Source organism: Hippoglossus stenolepis, chromosome 6 (genome assembly GCF_022539355.2).
Source record: "Hippoglossus stenolepis isolate QCI-W04-F060 chromosome 6, HSTE1.2, whole genome shotgun sequence".
In the NCBI taxonomy this organism is placed as follows: domain Eukaryota; kingdom Metazoa; phylum Chordata; class Actinopteri; order Pleuronectiformes; family Pleuronectidae; genus Hippoglossus; species Hippoglossus stenolepis.
This window is the reverse complement of record NC_061488.1, coordinates 23,885,588-23,905,314: the sequence shown is the minus strand read 5'-3', so window position 1 is coordinate 23,905,314 and position 19,727 is coordinate 23,885,588. Positions and strand designations below refer to the sequence as shown.

General features: G+C 42.2%; 4 protein-coding genes across 9 annotated transcripts in view; 1 reads left to right on the top strand and 3 right to left on the bottom strand.

Moving 5' to 3' along the window:
- LOC118110758 (collagen alpha-1(XX) chain) overlaps window positions 1-1,119 on the bottom strand; it is a 37,434-nt gene extending 36,315 nt beyond the window's left edge. For both annotated transcript variants that reach the window (XM_035158798.2, XM_047340264.1), the window contains exon 1: window positions 973-1,119. The gene's annotated coding sequence lies outside the window, so the exon portion shown is untranslated. The remainder of the gene's footprint in view (window positions 1-972) is intronic.
- A 1,713-nt stretch (window positions 1,120-2,832) lies between these two features.
- On the bottom strand, window positions 2,833-12,597 carry slc35c2 (solute carrier family 35 member C2). Of its 4 annotated transcripts, none has more exons than XM_035158800.2 (10): window positions 12,497-12,597; window positions 10,998-11,208; window positions 10,172-10,322; window positions 9,760-9,823; window positions 9,543-9,615; window positions 8,493-8,661; window positions 7,793-7,876; window positions 5,927-6,102; window positions 4,753-4,882; window positions 2,833-4,266 (listed from the first exon to the last, which is right to left on the bottom strand). In XM_035158800.2, exons 2-10 carry the CDS (start codon window positions 11,106-11,108, stop codon window positions 4,121-4,123), a joined length of 1,104 nt encoding a protein of 367 aa, XP_035014691.1. In that variant the 5' UTR covers window positions 11,109-11,208; window positions 12,497-12,597; the 3' UTR covers window positions 2,833-4,120. The 4 variants fall into 4 exon arrangements, with proteins under 4 accessions (XP_035014691.1, XP_035014690.1, XP_035014694.1 ...); XM_035158799.2 differs by having other exon boundaries at window positions 10,998-11,211; window positions 12,497-12,591; XM_035158803.2 differs by lacking the exon at window positions 12,497-12,597 and adding an exon at window positions 11,531-12,161 and having other exon boundaries at window positions 10,998-11,211.
- On the top strand, window positions 12,568-13,347 carry taf13 (TATA-box binding protein associated factor 13). Of its 2 annotated transcripts, none has more exons than XM_035158807.2 (2): window positions 12,568-12,709; window positions 12,854-13,347. In XM_035158807.2, the coding sequence occupies exon 2, from the start codon at window positions 12,858-12,860 to the stop codon at window positions 13,230-13,232; it is 375 nt and encodes a 124-aa protein (XP_035014698.1). In that variant the 5' UTR covers window positions 12,568-12,709; window positions 12,854-12,857; the 3' UTR covers window positions 13,233-13,347. The 2 variants fall into 2 exon arrangements, with proteins under 2 accessions (XP_035014698.1, XP_035014699.1); XM_035158808.2 differs by having other exon boundaries at window positions 12,592-12,709; window positions 12,857-13,347.
- Window positions 13,348-14,389: 1,042 nt separating this feature from the next.
- LOC118110761 (troponin C, skeletal muscle) lies at window positions 14,390-18,042 on the bottom strand. Its single transcript, XM_035158806.1, has 6 exons — window positions 17,886-18,042; window positions 16,987-17,038; window positions 16,418-16,561; window positions 15,803-15,917; window positions 15,301-15,437; window positions 14,390-15,020 (listed from the first exon to the last, which is right to left on the bottom strand). The coding sequence occupies exons 1-6, from the start codon at window positions 17,886-17,888 to the stop codon at window positions 14,989-14,991; spliced, it is 483 nt and encodes a 160-aa protein (XP_035014697.1). The 5' UTR covers window positions 17,889-18,042; the 3' UTR covers window positions 14,390-14,988.
- Window positions 18,043-19,727: the final 1,685 nt, after the last annotated feature.

The following is a 19,727-nucleotide window of genomic DNA, read 5'->3' as shown; positions in this document are numbered from 1 at the left end:
TTTTACTACAAATAATAGTGAATCTCTTTATGGAATTACAACATCCAACGTGAAAGGTATTCTATTGATTATTTAATGCTGATATTGTGTTGCTGTGATTCTGTAGATGACCTTACAACAGCAAGCCTGAACAATTCATGTTTTTACTGGCCTTACAGTGATCTCACCCAGAAACAATGACCAGCACAAAATAGCCTGAACCCCAGTTAACCCAGCGAGTGTCCCAGTGGCCCGTGGGCGAGGGGACAGACGATACATCTGCAACACTGGACGTTCTGATTCTATTTGGAGCTCGATAATATCATGAATGGGCTTCAGCTGACTTAAACAAGTAGCATTAAAGTGATGATGCCAGCCACCCATTTAACATCTATGAACATTATAAACTCACTAAATATTTTGAAAACACTGTAACTAAGTTATAAGTACATAAAGTAAGTACATTTAATTATATTTGATTTATTTGTCAACAAGTACATGTCCTTCTGCGGGAGAATAATAGTGAATGCTGGTTTATAAACACACTAATTCATAAAAATAATAAAGATATTAAATACGTCTTCACAGGAAAAAGTGCAATTGCAGGAAAAACTTACTTTTATCACTGAAGTATTAGTCTACCAGTAAACAACTACATTATATTGTGTTATAAAACATGATGTATATATATGTTTATTGAACTGAGGAGCTTCAGGAACTGCGCACATTAGCTTGTCGCTCAATGTAACAGTCAAATGGAAAGAAATGGAAATGGAATTGTTTTTAAGTGATAATTATGTGAACAGTTATTCATGAAGTACATAAGTTCACAAAATGAAGGCTCGCAGCAGATTAACCTGTGTCCGCTGGCGGAAGTTTAGTTGTTTGTCTATTTTAAAAGGAGAAGCAGTCCGACTTTAGTGGAACAGCTGAGAGAGAAACAGAGACCGGAGACGGGAGAGGTTTTCTTGGAGCAGCCAGGTGAGCTCTTACCTGGCCGAAGTGGGACTCCTCGTTATTCCTCCACACGGGCTCCGCACTGCAGCAGCGACATACCGCTAAACTGAGGCCAGCTCCCCTCAGCGCCAGGTCACCTCCTCGGGGCTGAAACCCGAGAAGAAGGGCCCTCCCGCCGCTCCAGCATGGGCGTGGTGCTCCGGAGGAGGAGAAGGAGAAGGAGAAGGAGAAGAAGAAGAAGAAGGCTGGTAGCTCCGCACAAAACATGTCTGTAGAGGACACGGTCTGATTCAATGTTTCCCAAGCTGCTGTGTTGTTGGGATGTGAACTAGCTGCTACATCAGTCTGGAGTCTGCGAGGTTAAACAGGGGCACTGTGGGTAAAAGTGGATGAGACCATAACTCATAAGGTGCTTCCTGACATGCACTGAACTCTGGATAATCTCCGGACATTCTCCAAAGGGGCTGAACGTGTTAACAAAGTGAGAGGAAGGAGTTTCTCCAGCCAGCTCATGTGAGACTCAGGATGAAAAAGTGGTGTCATACACGTAGACGACACAGAGGAAGATGTCAAGAGAGCTGTTGGTGATAAGGGCCGACACCATTGTAGATGTGCTATAAAAAAAGCATGTGATCTCCATGGAATTGAAACTTTACATCCTGCCTCTGTCTGCTGCACCACCACCCACCTGAACCCTCCACAGATTTCTGTGTGGTTGTGAATGGGACTGAGCGGAGAATCTCCTGCTGCGTTGTTCATGTGTGATGGGGAAACGCCAGGGAGAGTCCGAACCCGTTTGTGCGAACATCCTGCGAAGTTCATGTCTGAAATGGCTCCCCAGTAAAAACTCTGGAGAAAGTCCAGATGTGAAAAACACAGCAGGAGGTCCTCTGGAGGATTCCCCCCCGAGCAGTGGGTGTGTTAGTGACAATTCTAACAAGGAACAGGAGCAAAATTGGAGAAAAAAAACAAAGCAAAAATAATTTAATATCTCGGGATGAAAGAGCGATGCCATACATGTAGAAGACACCAATGAAGATGTCAGGAGAGTTTTCAGTGATTTCGGGCCAACACTGGTGTTATTGTCCTGTTAACAAAACATGTGATCTCCACAGCGGAGTTTGTACATTAGTTCAGACAACAACTTGCATTTACAAACTATACAATAACAAAGCAATATTTATGATTTTGCGGGTTCTGCACATGGAAGTAACATGTATCTATAGCTTCTCCATCTATAGGTGCATATTGAAATATTTGAATATCATGGAAAAGTAATTTTTTCGTAATTTAAAGGAAAAAGTCAAACTTTAATGTATTCTAGATTGTGCTTGATTGGCCAGTCAACTCGCCTGAACTGAACCATAGAGAATCTATTAAGTATTGTCAAGAGGAATATGAGAAACACCCGACCCAACAATACGGATAAGCTGAATAACGCTGTCAAAGCAACCTGGGTGTCACTAATGCCTCAGCAGTGCCACACTGCATTGAAGAGTAGTTCATGCTAAAGAACCCTGTATGTTCAACATACTTTTCAGCAGTTGGACATTTCTGTATTATAAATCCTTTTCTGATAGATCTTAGCAAATATATGACTATTTTTTTTTTATACTGTAATTATAAAACATTTAAAATAAAAAAGGTGTGAAATATTTCACTTTTCCATTTGATTAAAAAACCTTTCCACGATATTGTAATTTCTGAAATTCACCTGTATTTTAGAGCCACAGCACCAGAGACCTGTGCTCCCTACAGCTCTAACAGGGAACCAAGTGTGTACAAGTTCAGTTTCCTCAGTGATAGTTATCGTTAGCATGGCATCATGGACACATTTGATCAAATGAATGGACAGGAATGCAATAAAAACTAAGTTTATAAGGAAGAATGAGAAAATGACATTTGAAAGTGTGTTTCACGTATAAGTTATCACACATTTATTCTGGAATTAAAAATATTATTTAGACTTCTTTTTCCACATCATTGCAACAATGCTTCATTTTTACAGAAAATCATGATAAAAAACAACATTTAAATGGCTTCAAACTGACAGATTTAAATCATGACAGATTTTAAAAATAGCTCTTTGAAGACATTAAAAAGGCACATAATGGTACAATTGTTTCAGATCCATTACATCCCGCAGCACTTTTTGTGAGTTCTGTTAGATTCTGATAAAAAATGACTACATTGTGATATGTGCCAGTGTTTGGACACACAGCATGGGGACTTCATGCCACCAGACCTGACATCTATCCAACCTTTGTTATGGTGCAGTATGCGTCTATTTTACTCTTAAGACTTTGCGTCTTTTCAGGGATCTCAGTCACAGCTTGACATCGGCCATATTTGAGAATTCATGAAAACATTGAGTGGGCTTGATAAATCAAATTAGTCAATCAATGGATAGCTAATCTGAATTTTAGATAATCAATTAAACATTTGAGCCGCTTTTTCAATCAAATATGCTAAACATTCCCTGCTTTCTTCAAAAGCTTCTCAAATGTGGTGACTGGAGTTGAGTTTTAAGATGAACCTTAAAGCTTTAGGTCAAGTTCTGATGGGCATTTTTTTAGAGCTAAGAATTATTTGATTAGTCAAGAAAACAACCTGCAGATTCAGATTTACTGCTCCTACTCCTGATCACTGTGATACCAATGTTCTTTAAATTCTAGTTGATTCTTCCTCAAACCAAACGCTTAAATTAGAGCATTCCCACAATGGCCTTCACTTTCCTAACAGCTAATTCTTTGCAGGGACATGTGCCACCGCATGTATTTAGGTATATATAACAAATTCAGAAGATATTCCCACAGTGTGACAAGTCTATAGCAAAGAAAAAGGACCCACTACAATTCCAGGGGTCAAAGTATCACCTAAAACTTTAGAGCTCTCCTCCCCCATACATCAAACTTTGACACTTGCATGTATTAGCTACATTTCAGAAGCCCCCTAAGGCAATACATCATAACTTGTCTCACGTTCAAAGTCCACAGTTAATGTACAGCTGATTGCCGCCCAGAGACACGATCAGTCGGAGTAAAGAGCTGGAGAGACTGTTCCATCTGTGTCTCCAGAGCAGTTTTTTGGAAGTGCCGAAGCACTTATTTGGTGTGTTATGAGAGAGCTGTAGAGTCATGTGTGGTATGATGGCAGTCAAGACTTCATTGGCTCGTATCCTATGTCAGTGCAGAGTGATTTCTTGTTCCTCGTCTTCGTCGGTGTATCCATCAGCGGCTGAATCCTCTGCATTGTCTCTGTTCTGCTGCAGCAACGGCAACTCAAGCTCTGGGCTTCGACTGTTCAGCTGCCTTAACGTTGGGACCTTATCTGATGGAAAAATACCACAACGTTGACATCATCATCGCTTTTACCTCCATCCAAAAACCTGCCTGATTATTACTACATGAAAGTAGATGTTTGAGCTTTACAGAGCGTTAACGCTAAAGGCTGTTTTTCTCCTTTACCTACTGAGGAGGGAAAGCTTCACTGTGCTCATCGTTTGTCAGTCAGGGTTCTGTTAAATATGCCACTTACATATTATGATTATGATTTGGAAACTTGAAGCCTGAGGATAAACTGTTCAGTGAGGTAGCAAACATCTTGTGTACAATGGTTAAACTTACAAAATTTGAAATACTTACATATGCACATACTGGATTTTACAGTGAAGGAGCAGGAATAGATGTCTTTTTTTTTTTACTCAAAGTACATTTGACGCATCATTAAATTATGTCTGGAGTGGATTTTTTGTAATATTGTTGCTAATACAAATTCAAACCCTATCTTAAGGATAACAATAAAACAAACACTTACTTTTTGAATAGTATGTCTTGAGTCCCACATGCAATGAAATGCCACACAGGCACACAGTGAATCCCAGCCAATTAAGCAAGCTCATTTTGTCTCCCATCAGAGCTGCTGCCAAAAGCAGAGTACACACCTCCTGCAGGAAAACAAGACAACAGAGGGTGACAGAAAGAGTTATGTGTTAGAGAAACCTGAACAAGTCTAGAATGCTGCAGCTGTGATGCTCATTACACAGCAAAAAAACTAAAAGTTATTGGACTGATTAAAAATGGAGACAACTGTTGATGTGTTCAGAACCTCAGCAGTAACAGAGCTGTCTGCATTTCAAAGCTCATCCACAATTAAAGGTTCAGTGTGTTCAGGTTCAGGTTCAGTAGAATGTAGTGACATCTACTGGTGGAGTTGCATGTTGCATCTGAATACCCCTCACCTCACCCTCCCCTCTCAAAAGTGAAAGAGAATCTGTGGTAGACTTCAGTTTTCATAAAAACTCAAAAGGTGTTTGATTTGTCCAGTCTGGACTACTGTAAAAAACATGGCGGCCTCCGTAGAGAGGACCTGCTCCCGATGTAAATATAAAGTATTCAAATATAAAGGATCCATTCTAAGAAAACAGCAATTTTTACAATTTAGATGAAACACACTAATGATTATTTTATATTAAATTTCTGCCAATTAATCCCTTTCACCTAAATCAAACTGAACCTTTAAGTATTTTAAAGCCAACAAAGTTGTGGAGTTAAAAAAACCAACAGAACCCCAAATATGCACCAAAATCAAACATGGTTCTCCCACATAAACTTCTTTTACACCAAAATTACCAAGTATAAGTATATACCAAGTATTAAATGAGGGTGAAGACGCTAAAAGGCGGTTGGCTCCTGTCCCATTGCCAGTAGAGGAGTTAGCCTTTTGTTTTTTTTGTTCGTCATGTTTGACGTCACAAGGGCACCGACAAAAGAAGTGCTCTCTCACTGTCTTGCCAAATTAGCACATTCACCCGGGTGTCACATTTCCATCAGTGCCAATCGGAGCCGGAGTCGATTAAAACTACTGTGTCTACGTCACAGTCATTTGATCCGGGAGTGAATGTGGATTGTATCCATTCCCATTGCAGACAAAACCCAGATGTTAGTGAGTGTTAGTTGGTTTAATTGGGCTATATTAAACTGAAAAGTACCTTAAAGATCCCTGATATTGATAGAGTAAGGCTGGAGGTTCGGGAGACGAGCAGGAACTCTGAGAAGCCTAAACCAAAGGCCAGTGAGCCGCCGATACTCAGTGTGACGAGTGAGTATAGGAGAGGTGAAAGCTCCGTCACCCGGAACAACTTTTCTGAGGTACTGAGGCTCAGCCCTGGAGAGAGACAAAGAGGAGAGAATCAACACAAAGGCATCATTTATAAGACATCAATTCATATCTCGTGTTTTTCAAGGCCAGTTCCCTGTAGAGCTTGTATGAAGATGTTCTCTCAGAGAATGCAGCATAACTTTAAAATGTCACTGCGAGAGCTGCTTGAGCCTGCAGAGGTTTACCTGTAGATTCGGGAGGCAAAGCAATAAAAAGACAGAGTAAAGCATCTAATCAGTGTTAGATCTCTGGCAGGCGATGCCAAGCATCTGGAATGTCACGTGTATCACAAAACACAATCGTATTCACACAGTCAGGGAGCGGTGTTTACTCACTTACTCTCATAACAACCAAAAACCACATTAAGCACATTATGACTGGTTTGTTGGGGTGTGAAACAAATACAGCTAATGAGAAAATATTTCATCTGCAGCTACATGTTACATTGACTATTCAAGCTTAAAAGCAGGAGTGAAGAAATGTAAGAATGTGTGGCATTGAAGGCTCGGTGAAACTATGGGTCTGCCTCAGTGCCCGCACTCATAGACATCAGTAACTACTAAACTGCAATTGGAAGTCTCCGCTAACCAGTGCAGTTGCTGTCGCTCCAGTTGTTCCTGTCACCGTAACCTTGAACTTTGACCACTGAAATTTTATCAGTGAATGTTATCAGTCTAATCTGTACATACATACATCTTATTTTCTTCTTTTCTTCGTTCTTAAGATGACTTGTTCACAAGGCAAAAAAGGAATTTGGGAGGTCACCGTGACCCGACCCTTTGGCCACCAAAATCGAGTCAGTCATGAGTCCAAATTTGAAGAAGTTCCCTAAAGGCAGACTTGAGATATCATCGTCAAGAGGCTAAAAACATGTTTTTTAAAGGGATAGTTCATCCAAAAATGAAAATTCACTCATTATCTACTCACCACTATGCCGATGGGGGGTGGGTGGAAGTACTTTTTTTACTTTTTACTTTGTTAGAGCAGAATCCGATGCAACGTAATAAAACAACAGAAAAACCATAACATGCCTCCATACTGCTCCTGTGGTGTCATCCAAGTGTCCGCAAGCCCCGACATTCATATTCGACTCAAAGCACGGTTATTTACACCAAGTTTTTAACCACGAGCAGTATGTTATGGTGGTTGGTTATGTTGTTTTATTACGTCTGAAGATAGGTCACTAATCAGCTAAACTGTTTACCCCTGGTGCTCCAAAAGTGTTTTGTGGACTCAAACACTTCACCCAACCCCCCCCCCCCCATCAGCATAGGGGTGAGTAGATAATGAGTGAATTTTCATTTTTGTGTGAACTATCCCTTTAAGTTGTTCTTGAGACGTCATATTCACAAGAATTGGACGAATGGATTGAAAACCCAAAAATACTATGCCTTTCGCCAGCATGGGGGTATAAACACAGAGATGGTAACGTTCTCCATGTGGCAAAGATGCAAATACAGTATTCTTTATTATTTTTATAATCATTATATACACTATTATTTCATTATCATTGGAGGTAACAGGTCGATCAAAGAGTCTCTTTACCTTAAATATACATGTGAAGTATATGCACAGGAATCTAGATAACATCTGTTTCTGAAAATAACTCAAATTCTGTAATTAGGCCTGTGGAGGTTAGTTTGCTGCTTTACTGCAGAGTGAGGAGGACACAGTACAGCTAGAGACTGAATCTCACCTTCATTAAACAGGAAGAGGGGAAAGAGGCCAACGAACATGAGAGGTTGCAGGTGGTACATGGCGTCTATCGGGTTCTGAAGGCCTGAAGGAAGGAACAATATTAAAAATTCATGTTAAAGAGGAGGAAAACCGGTTTAGAGCAGATAACATCAACATTTCATGGCTACTGTAAAACATGAATACAAATTTAGATGTACTGAACAGTGTTGAATGTACTGTTTTGCTTGGGTTGATATTAAATAATTTATTTTTATTAGTATTCTGCAGCGCTTCTTTCAAAGGTTTCACATGACACTATTTATTTATCAATTCATTCAAGGTGAGAAGACTGTGAGGCAAACTGCACAATGATTGTTAACTGACAGAGTCATAGTTAGATTTATAATTACCTCCACCAAGAAGGTTATGTTTTAACCCCTGTCTGGTCGTTTGTTGGTTTGTTTGTAAGCAAGATTACGCAAAAACTACTAGACATATTACCTAAAAAGTGGCTGGAAGGATGTGGTATGGGTCAGGGAAGAACCCATTATACTGTATTTTGGTGCGGATCCGGCCAATCTAGCTTTTTAATTTGAATTCTAAGCTGCCTCTCTTCACAAATAGTGGTTCAACCCACATTTTTACCTAACTCAGGGACCATTCAGGGACCACTCAACAGAAATTCCTCATTTTCAATCTGACAGTGAATCAACACTGACCCAGCTCTGCCTTCTGCATCAGGACCTGGGTGAGCGTCCAGCGGATCCCCCCTATGAAGGACGCCAGCAGCACCATGACGAACCCCTTCAGGTTGAACTGGGTTGACTCGTATGTAAACATAAACAGACCGCTGGAGATCAGCAGGACCACCAGGATCAGGAATGGGTTCTGATTGAAAGGGACACAAAAAGAGAGAGAGAGTAAGGGGTCAGGTATAAGAAAAAATATGAAATGGACAAACTAACTAAAAACAAAAAGTCAAACTAAATATGAGGAAGATTTTTAGATTGCAATAACATTTTGGGAATTAAGTCAAAATGTCAAGAAAAATGTCAACTCCTCTGGTCCTTTAAATCCAGTTGTGAGAGTGACTGACAGCTGTGTGAGCTGACAAGAGTGTTGAAAAATCTATATCCTTGCATTATTCCAGTCCCAGCTATTCCAGTTGCAGAAATGCAGCCACCATTTGCCAGATTGTGTGGTTTCTCCTTTTTAGCAGAAGCAGATTTCTCTTCTCTTTTTTCTACAAAGCCCGGACACTGATTACAACATGTACTAATTTCCTTGTTATCAAAACTGAAGAATAAAATCACCAGTTCATCTGCACAAGGAATTATATACAGGCAGGCATGTGTTAGTAGTTTGATATATTCTTTCAAAGTTTGACTTAAATCTCCAAGTTTCTGGAAAGAATTATGTTTTGTAATATCTCCAAGTACACTTTCTATCTGTGCTCAGTTTGTATTAAAAGTGAATGAATTTGGGGTACAACTTATTTCAATATCCAGAAGAAGAATACAGCAGGGATCAGGTTAGAATAAATAATTTGTGATCAACAAAGGTATCGAGCATGCAAATTATTCTGTTTATGTCATTGTCCTTTGATCGCTTCCTCAAAGTTAGTAAACCTTCTGTTCTTTTTTGTTGTTTTACTAAATCCAGGAAGCAGAGCGTAACTCGAGAAGAAACAATTACACAATTCATATTTTTTTGCACAACACATGATTTCCACAAATGTTTGAAGTTGAAACAAAGAAATTCTCACTCACCGGCTCCTCTAGTTTGAACACCAAGGAGAAAAAGAGGATAAAGAGTACTGCCGTGGACTTGGTCATGGTGTACCTGAAAATAATATGAAACAAGAGCCCCGCAGTGGAATATTATAATCCAATAACGTGTTAAATATAACACTAACAAGCTCAAGTTAGTTTGTCAGTCTAACTTGAGTCATATCTACTATTTAAAACACATGATGTTCAAACTTACAAGCTAATGGTGATAAAGAGTAAGCTCCAGTTGGAAAGTCCAATATCCAGAGCTGTGGCCAAGGCTGGTGAAGACAGAATATAGGACTTTAAGTAAACATACTGAAAACACAAGGATAATAAGGACAACGGTGAAAAGAGATGCTTTGTAGTAGTTTATCAAGCTTTAATACACAAAAGAAATCTGCTTGTTCATGATGGTTAAAAGCCAATTGGTTTGATCAAATCTTCAACTATCCCTGTAGTGATGATGTAATATTTCTATTACTGTGGACTTTAGTCAAATGTTTTCACTCAGTCTGCTTAGTCAGACATGATTAAGATCTGTCATTTCTCTGTATTTCTCTGAAAACTTTGCACTGACTTCCCAGCAGATAGGGAAAACTTTCCTAGGGCTCAAACTAAAAACTCACCAGTGGGCGCCACTTTTATGAGGTAATCTGACCAGCTCAGAATAACGCGGGATTTCCCTGTCCAGCACTGCATGGCCCTTCTCGTCAGAGACGACAGGCAGAAGATGATGGTGAGGTGAACCAACGTCATGAAGAGGGGGTAGTGGAAACCCTGAGAGGGGGAGAGAAAAACAGAAAGGGTCATCTCAGACAGGGACGGCCTGGTCCAGGTGGGTCATTTCCCACTGTTCCTACACTTCACTTTCACACATGCAAAACGCAGCGGGAGGTTCTCTGCTCAGACACGTTCACAACAGCAACAAATCCTCCGCAGGATCCAGGTGAGGGGTGGTGCAGCAGGCAAGAGATATTTGCATTCTTTTAGTTTTTTTCAATTTTGCGTCTTTCACGTGCTAGAAACGTCATCAACACCACCACTCGCTTGCGGTGAATCCTGCGGAGGATCTCCTGCTGTGTTCTCACATGGGCTCAGTCAGATATTCTCCAGAGCCTCTCACTCAGACATTTGTGTTCTCATATACAGCTCCCCCGGGAAATGTCCAGAGATTATCCAGACTTCAGTACATGTCATTAAGCAGCTATAGATTCACTGTATGAATGTGTGTGTGAATGAGTGAATGGTAAAACTGTACTGTTATTATTATTATTATTATTATTATTAAAGCACTTTGAGTTGTCATCAAGACGAGGAAACGCTTATATAAATAGACCCTTTACCATTTTTTATTATCTTCTTTAATCACCAGAAGTATAAGCCGATATGTCCTGTGAAGAGGAACAGTTGCATATAGGAAGCCAGCTGTGCTGTATGAACTCCTTCACTTACCCTCATCAGCCATTTGTTATAGAAGGTGATGCCGATAGAGAAGATATAGTAGAGGAGAACCAATCCAACATTGCGAAGCCCCCGACAGAGGAACTGGACAGGGCACGCCATGTAGGGGTTGCCAGGATCAGCTGTCCAGCACAGACAGCTACTGCAGGGAGGTCATCTCCTAACTGACTCTGAATCCATCCCTGTTGTCACCCATGTCTGACTGCTTCAGGAGAGAGGGAGAGCCCCCGTGTGGAGGAGGAGAAGGGGGACGATGGGGGGGAGAGAACTAGAATCAGAGTTCGGCTGTTTTACAGTGAGCAGGCATATGGTTTTTAGAGCAGTAAATAATCCCAGTGCAGCGTTAACAGACACCGGTTTGACAACCACAGGGAGCTAGCTGCTAAACCACGTCAGCTAACTGTTAAGCTACAATCAACCTAATGTTAACCACATTTAACCGACATGAGTTAGTTCAGAGCTATTGATTAGACAGATATTAGCGACTGAACTCAGCAGAAGCTTAAGACAGAGGTTGCACTCACCAGATGTTGATTGAGTTTGACAGCACGGATGTTTGACTGCTTGTTATCTGCGCTAACTATCCTTTTAGCCCATTCATTCGCCTGCTGTGTAGACCAGTATCGTGTAGGGGGTGTCAGTAAATCAGCGAACGTTTAGCTGGACGTTGAGCTTTAACCCCCCCTCACTGTCTTTCTGCAACCTGTGACAGAGCACACAGCGCGATCGCCCCTGAGAGGTGTCATCATCGCACGGCGACACCCACGTAGACCAACCCCCTTATCAATACTTGCAGTGTCCATGTGTCACCCACAAGTCACATGCACGCACACTTAAGGCATTAAAAGAAATGTCAGGAATCGCCCTTTAATTCGGCGTCCACACAGCCAACCAGGAATGCATACGATTTGATACATGTGTGATTTGTTTTTTGCTTTGCTTCTGTTCACAGAGCTCGCTGCGCCCCCTTGGAGCACGAAAATCCACATACCAAAACTCCATATTCTATCTCTTTAGCCCAGGGCTGGTGTCATTCGGCCCATCACCATACACACACTGCTGTTGGGATAATCCCAGGGCTATACTATTCACTGTGTTTGCACTAGCCCTGGTTCAGAGCTCATGTTGACATCCACTGACGTGACGCGTCACTCGGCTGCTCTGGCAGGAAGCAGTCCGGTTACACACCCGGCAACTTTAACCACAGCGTTTAGCACATTACTCCAGGGTTAACCCCGCAAACCCGGGTCAGCAGCAGGGCCAGCAAGTCCTGGGCTAAACTTCGGGTCGGTTAGCCGACTTTGAAACGTGGCAGAATGATGCCAATGTAAAAGCTACCTGAGCTTTAGCTTAAGGCTAACACTCTTCTGTCTGACCCAGACAGAAGAGTGTCATATCTTTGCATTAAGCTGGTCCTCGGGTTGACTTGAACGAGGCTTGGGGGAGCGACCGAAGCAGTACAAATAGAATGTGTTAATAAAGCAACCTACCGCCAGTCATGGTGACGGGTCACTATGGTTGAGCAGCATGTGCAAACTTTGAGACGCAACAATCATGACTTGTGGCAAAGAGCGTTTAGGGGAAATAACCACTAGGGGCAGTATTTGTTAAATTGAACGTTTTTCTCCAAGGATCTCTTCCGCAGTCAACAAACCAGAGGCGGAAGTAAATACAGGCTGTTGTTCTCCTGGCTGAGAGGAAAGGTAGCGCTTCTTTTTTTTGCTGTAAATGATATGTTACGTCTTTAACTGCATATTAGAACAGAGTTAATGTATTAGTCAGCGTCACAGATCAGCGCCATTAAGTTGCACACGGTGTTGACCACACTTATCCGTGTTGTTTTCCAGCAGAATGGCGGATGAGGAGGACGAGACCGGCTTCGATGAGGAGTTGGACGACGGCACCGGCGGGCTGGACGCTGGCCACGGGAAGAGGAAGAGGCTCTTCTCCAAGGAGCTGCGGTGCATGATGTACGGCTTCGGGGACGACCAGAACCCGTACACGGAGTCCGTGGACATCCTGGAGGACCTGGTGATCGATTTCATCACGGAAATGACCCACAAGGCCATGTCCATCGGGCGCCAGGGCCGCGTCCAGGTGGAGGATATCGTGTTCCTGATTCGCAAGGACCCGAGGAAGTTCGCCCGAGTCAAAGACCTGCTGACCATGAACGAGGAGCTGAAGAGAGCCCGGAAAGCTTTCGATGAAGCCAACTATGGCTCGTAAAGTCACCCCGGGACACTTCATACACACAATATGGCTGTTTAGTTTGTTTCCATGTGTTTGGACTGCTGTCGGGGACTGTTTTAAAATAAAGTAACCGCTATATTGTTTTATCACAGTCAGTTGTTAAGTTTAATGTGATCAATTTACCAGAATATATCTGAACATTAGACATGTTTACATGGACACCAATATTTTGATATCAACCTGATTAAGACAATAATCTGAATAAGACACTCATGTAAACAGCATTTTCTGATTACCTTAACAAGTATTCAGACATGTTTTCGTATTAATCACATTATAACTTCCGACTGGAGATTTCACAGCATTTTGCGACTTCGACATACGTTTCCCAACTGCTTGACGGTGCATGCCCTGAGTAATGTCATGAGTCATAATCAGACTGCTCTGTAACATGTAAGCAGGAGTATGAATAGAATATTCTATTAACAAACTCGGGTAAACATAATCAAAATAATGTCTTATATTGAATAAGGTCAATAGTTGGAATATTGCTGTCCATGTAGATATAGTCAGTGACATTTATGGCCTCAACATCACAGACACAAATCAAGTGAAATATCAGTATCAGCGTAACACTGCACCCACTGTACATGCTTTAACAGAGGCCAAAGGCCAGACAATGTGCAGCCACTGCTTTCACCTCAGCTTGGAGTTATGATGTCTAGATCTGCAAACATAAGTCACTGTTTTAGTCATTGCTTTGAGGTGTTTTGTTACGTAAAAGGATCAAAGGTCTTCAGTTGCAGCTTCTTCAGTGTGACAATTTGCAGGTTTCATCTTGCAATTTTACACAGTTGCCTCGCCAGGAATTCTTGACCTGTAAAATGGATGCCCCTACCATTAATTTAAGTATCTGCAATACGATGGGTTCAGTGCTGTCATCTCAGTGGCCAGATAGATAAATTGCCTCCTGCGTGATAGGGATCATGGCAGTGAATCACACCTTCACATAGTCATGATCAGAGCTTTGTTAAGGACCCACTTTCCCAGACGATAAGAGTAATCCCATTCCCATCTGTGGGGCCCTCACACGTGAACAGCTCTGATCACAATCATGACTGTTGAGTCTGAATGTTTGCCACAGAATCAGCTGATAAAGACAAAACAGTGGTTCCAACAGAAATGGACAAAAAGAAGAAACAAACGGATTTTATTGATATTCCTCAAAACCATTTTTTTTTACACTGACCATAAATATGACAGACCAGCTACAAGTGAGCATGTGTTAGTTAATTTATTCTGTTCAAGCAAATTACTTCTTTGTAGAGTGAAGTGGTTGAATAAATTGGTCTAAGCAGCAGGTAACAGGCTGCGGTTCTATCTAGATTACATCTCGATCAGAGCTTTACCACCAGAGCGGGGAGGATGGTTGGGCGGGGGGGTCGCTGATGACACGTATACACGCTATGCATACTGCGGAGAATTTTCCCCTCTGTTGCCTTGCCGTCCTGTCACGAAGTACAGTTTCAGCGCAGCATCCATAGGCCGTCTGCATTCACAAACAAGCTGGGGCAGAGTGGAGCCCAGCCAGCGACCCCCCCAACCCGCACCCCAGCTGGGTGCCCGAGCCGTCTGTTGAGGATGTCAATGAGGATGGAGAAGAGAGGCAGTGAACCCGGTGGACAGGGGGGTGTATGAGGGTGGGGCGGTGGTAGAGTGGGGTCAGTAGGATAGTGTGTATTCAGAGTGGGGGGCTGACGGGGAGGAGGAATGTCCATGAGTCTTTCTGGTTTTACTGCACATTCTCCATCATCTTGAGGAATTCTGGGGAAAAAATATATAAAAATAGAACATTTCATTAATACCACGAAATTGTTTGAGGCTGAACTCTAAAATCTGAACTTCAAACTTTAAAAAAAAAAAGTTAAACATAGTCAAATATAACTGTGATTACTGAAATTCGATATTATGGTACTTTAAATTATGTGTAGTGCTTCAAACACTCCCCAGGTCCTTAAGTACTATAATCAATAGCAGATGTTCCGGTAATATTCTAACATCAAACCAACCTAATCATCATCACTACCATGGAGCCTATACATACCATCAAAGTCCAGCATGCCGTCAGCGTTCTTGTCTCCATCCTTCATCAGCTCATCAATCTCCTCCTCTGAGATGGGCTCGCCGGTGCTGCGGATGATGATGGCGAACTCCTCTCTGTCGATGTAGCCGTCGGCGTTCCTGGACAAAACAAACAAAATGTGTATGGCTGTAAATATAAACAAGCATCTATGATAAGAAAATAAGATCCTGTCAACAGAAAATCTGTGTGTATGTATGTTCTGTGGATTTTTGACCCTAATCACTCAACAGATCTTTTTATGGCATGTATGGAGTTAGTGTGTGTGTGGACTCGTGTTGTAGGGGCCTACATCTTTTTACAGTCACACAGTCAGAGTATAAGGACTATTCCTTGTGGTTCCCCATAACGTAAACCATTGCGTTTAACATGAAAGCGTGTTTTAAAGTTAGGTTCAGGTACGTATTAGGAGTGAGAGTCTGCGTGCGTCTGTGTTTGTGTGTGTGCAGCAACAGTGTGACCGTACTTGTCGAACACACGGAAGCACTCTGCCAACTCTTCCTCGCTCTTGCCGGCCTGGTCCTCCTTCAGCAGCCTCACCATCATGACCAAGAACTCCTCGAAGTCGATGGTACCGCTACCTGAGTTTAAACAAGAAGCCACATAACAGATTAACAACGGCCAGCCCGGTGCCACCTCTTCGCCACGTCTTTGTGCGCACCATTTTACGCACGAACAATAAAAGGGAACAATTTAGTTGCACTTAAATGGCACTTACTTATAGCACTTTGTAGTTTTGCTTTTTTGAAGAAATTGTACTTTCTCGATTCTTGTTGTTCTGGGTTTGTACCCTCATGGTTGAATGCACGTATTGTCCGTCGCTTTGGATAAAAGCGTCAGCTAAATTAAATGTAATAATGTAATGTAAAGGAAACACTAAGTTTAGTGAAACCCATTAAGCAAAACACCTCTATAGGTTACTGATGTAATTTTAAGCAGAACCAAGTAGATGAAGCTTTGGTTTCTAATGATGCTGTTCCATGTATTTTTGGCTGCTGTGTTGCTTCTGCGTAAAAACGCTCATTGCGCACACCGGGCTTACAGTTTGACTATCACAGATACACTGACACCCGTGGCTCACCATCCTCATCGACCTCCTCGATGATCTCATCCAACTCCTCTCTTGTCGGGTTCTGGCCCAGCATCCTCATCACCTGTCCCAACTCCTTGGTGCTGATATCACCGCCACCGTCAGTGTCGAACATGTCGAAAGCGGCTTTGAACTCTGGGTGAGACAAGAAGACATGGTCAAATTCCGACAGAGATACTAGTGGTGCTGAAAGAAAATTTGAAGATGGAATTATATAACGATTACGCATAAATACCCCCCCCCACAGACTTCAAATTTAGCTTAAATAGACATAATCATCTGTGTGAATGACTGAAGTAAGTCATCCTAAAACTTACTGTGATGTGCTGAGCATCACTAAGTGCTAGGACTGCGCGGACGATCCCATATTGTCTCCCTTTTCTAATGGGACTCGTTGTGAAAATGAGTAAAATCATAGGATGTGGAACTGGAATGGTTCCTTTTTACTTCGCCATCAGTTGTGATACCATTGCAGAAACAACTAGGCCGCTTGTCGTTAGTAATCTGATCCACTACTCGTTCCTGTGCAAAGTAACGCGTTACTGTGGCCTTTTACTCACCAGCCAGCATTTCCTCGCTCAGGTAGGAGCGGGCCTCTTGTTGCGCGTCAGTCTGGAAGAAAACAGGGGACACGATGTCACATCATGATTCACTACAGGCTTCATTCATATAGTCCAGTTAACACCCAGTCACACTGAGTCTCACAGAAACTGTCTCACAGTAGCAACAGTCGCAATTCCCACGGACATTTAAATGCGTAAAAATCAATCCATCAAATGCGCACATGATTCATTAAAAAAACGAATATAATAGAAAACACTCTGTAAATGTTTGAATCAACATTTTAAAGGGTAAACTATATTGTTCCCTACATTTCAGAAAATGTATCTAAAATATTGTTTTATTTAAGATAGTGTATTATTAGAGTTTCTGATTATAACAATCAGTCATGTAGGATTTCTTCGCTGTATCTTAACAGGGTTTTTGTGCCGGCTGTAAATTAGTGCGGCTATTTCAGGCTCAACACATTAGACTCTGCTGTATATGGCCTGCAGACATCCAATCCCTGGGAATTTGTTGCCCAAGCAGAATCCGCAGCTGACACCCACCCGGCACCCACTCTGAACTTTCTACCAGGATTAAAAGAATTAGCAAAAGATAACTGGCTACAACTAACAGGCTGTTTAGTAACAATTCAATTCAAATGCAACTAAAATGTGTCCGAATGCAGAATTTCGGCATTTTCTAATTAGATCTAATTTAAGGGAAGCCAACACATTAACACCTAAGCATCATTTACGAAAGGAAACATGCTCAGTAGATTTTTACGCATTCATATTCCACTAATAGTTATTAAATGTCCACTTGACAATCTCTCATTAATATGGTTTAATAACTAATGTCTGCTTGGCCTCAATTTGAAATAGTTCATCTCAGTTGCACAACTGACTGGTCTTACCATGTTTGTGGATTAGCTTTCCCCCCCAAATATCCAAGGATAAAAGAAAAGTCCAAAGGAGTGGTCAATCCGTGTGCACCCCGACAGAGAGACTAGACGTCAAGTGATGGTTCACAGACACTTTAAACGGGGGAGCCAGGTCCCGCCCCCTGCCTCTCACAGGCCTCCAGATTTAGTATCCTGAACTTTTAGGGTTCTGGGGCCAGGGCAGGCCAATCACACTTTAGAGAGGAAAGCTCTTGTTTCTTGAAGTTGCAAGGCTGAGAATGTAAAAGAGGTAAAGCAGGAGCTTTTAGCTCAACTTTGGTTATACATGCCATGGTACAGAAATGTACACAAAAGAACAGAGATGCAAAATAGGGGATGACATAAATATGCAAAAGATATTTCAGGCTCTCTCTGACATGGTTTGTTAAAACTAAGACCACGGGAGGTCGGAAGTGAGAAACAACTGTGACATACTGTCAAATAATCCATACTGTAAAGCAACACACATCAAAAAACTAATTACAATTGAATGTATTGGGTTACTCTATAGAAATTGCTCAATAACATTTTTCAGTGGTGACCTCCTAAAATGGTTGAACTAAAATGTAGCCAGTATTTAAAAAGAAATAACAATAAAACCACAGATTGTGCAGCTCATCTGGGTGGTGTTGATTTCCATTTAGGCCTTGTAAATATAAGACAGTGGATGAGAAGGAGGGAGCTAAAGATTTCAAAGTAGATAACAGGTTTTGTGATGATGGCATTTCAATCTGAGTGTGCAACTCAAAACCAAAAGAAAAATGCTGGGGGCTGGACCTAAACTCACGCAACCCCCCCAACACCACTGCTTCCACCCTTTTAGCCGGGCCCTGAATAGCATGCAGGCTTTAGGGCTGAGAGAGAGAACAGGGACGCGGGACATATGCTTCCCATATACACCCGTTGCCGCTTTGCCCGAGAAAAACAACCTGCTGCTCCTTGTATGGTGGGCAGTTCCTGCAGGAGGAGGGCCCCGGGTGAGAGACGAGATAGGAGGGGAGGATGCTGAGGACAGGAGCAGTTGTGGAGAAATGGGGTGGGATGTTGCTTTTGAGAGGTGGTGGGGGGCTTGCAGGCTATATACTCGCGAGGGAGACCTCCATTTTCCAAAGGGAGAATTAACTCATCTGCTCTGAGACTGACTGTCCCAAGCTTCTAATGGCTTCACCTCCTTTCACACCGGGGCCTGGCCACTGGGGGCACTGATTTCTGTGCTGGGAGACGTCTGCGTGAAGATCAGCAACAGAGCATTACCTATGTGACAGACTTAGGGGGAGTTGCAAGAGATGCAGTTGAAACCAGATCACTGAAAGTTTCTGCAGTGACAGTTTTCTTGTGCTGAATGAGACAGGGAAGTTGGTGCCAGGTATTATCAATGCAAACACTGCTATTTCAAAGTCCAGCATGGAGGATAGTTTGGGTCTGGAACAGAGATAAGAGCAGCTGAACAGTGTGTGTGTGTGTTTCTGTGTAAAGGGACAGTGTGGCTCGTGGTGCAGAAAGCTAATATGCTCTTATGTCTGTATACATGACCACTTTTCATGTAGTTGTGTGTATGTATGTGTATCTGAGTCTGTGGGGATCTACAAGTCCCACAGAGAGTTGAACAAAAGAATGAAACAGCCAGGAGTTGGACAAGATCAGGCGTGTCAGGCATGCATGGTAGAAAAAATTGGTAAACAATAAGCATGAAGGAAAGAGTTTATTTATTTAAAAAGCACAAGACAAGGGTGGTAGGAGAATCAGTATTGAGGACGGCGAGGGGGTGGGAGGGTGGCAACCTTGGTGGTGTAGCATTTCTGTAGAAATGGCAGC

What these genes read in the sequence shown, in the direction of transcription:
- slc35c2 (XM_035158800.2), bottom strand. Translation starts at nt 11,108, where the DNA reads ATGGCGTGCCCTGTCCAGTTCCTCTGTCGGGGGCTTCGCAATGTTGGA. An exon ending in GATGCAGAAGGCAGAGCTGG is followed by an intron (nt 7,877 to 8,492) that starts GTCAGTGTTGAT and finishes TCCTTCCTTCAG; the next exon opens with GCCTTCAGAACCCGATAGAC. An exon ending in CCTCTTCCTGTTTAATGAAG is followed by an intron (nt 6,103 to 7,792) that starts GTGAGATTCAGT and finishes GTCTCTCTCCAG; the next exon opens with GGCTGAGCCTCAGTACCTCA.
- taf13 (XM_035158807.2), top strand. Translation starts at nt 12,858, where the DNA reads ATGGCGGATGAGGAGGACGAGACCGGCTTCGATGAGGAGTTGGACGAC.
- LOC118110761 (XM_035158806.1), bottom strand. An exon ending in CGAGGAGGTCGATGAGGATG is followed by an intron (nt 15,918 to 16,417) that starts GTGAGCCACGGG and finishes GTTTAAACTCAG; the next exon opens with GTAGCGGTACCATCGACTTC. An exon ending in CGGCATGCTGGACTTTGATG is followed by an intron (nt 15,021 to 15,300) that starts GTATGTATAGGC and finishes TTTTTTCCCCAG; the next exon opens with AATTCCTCAAGATGATGGAG.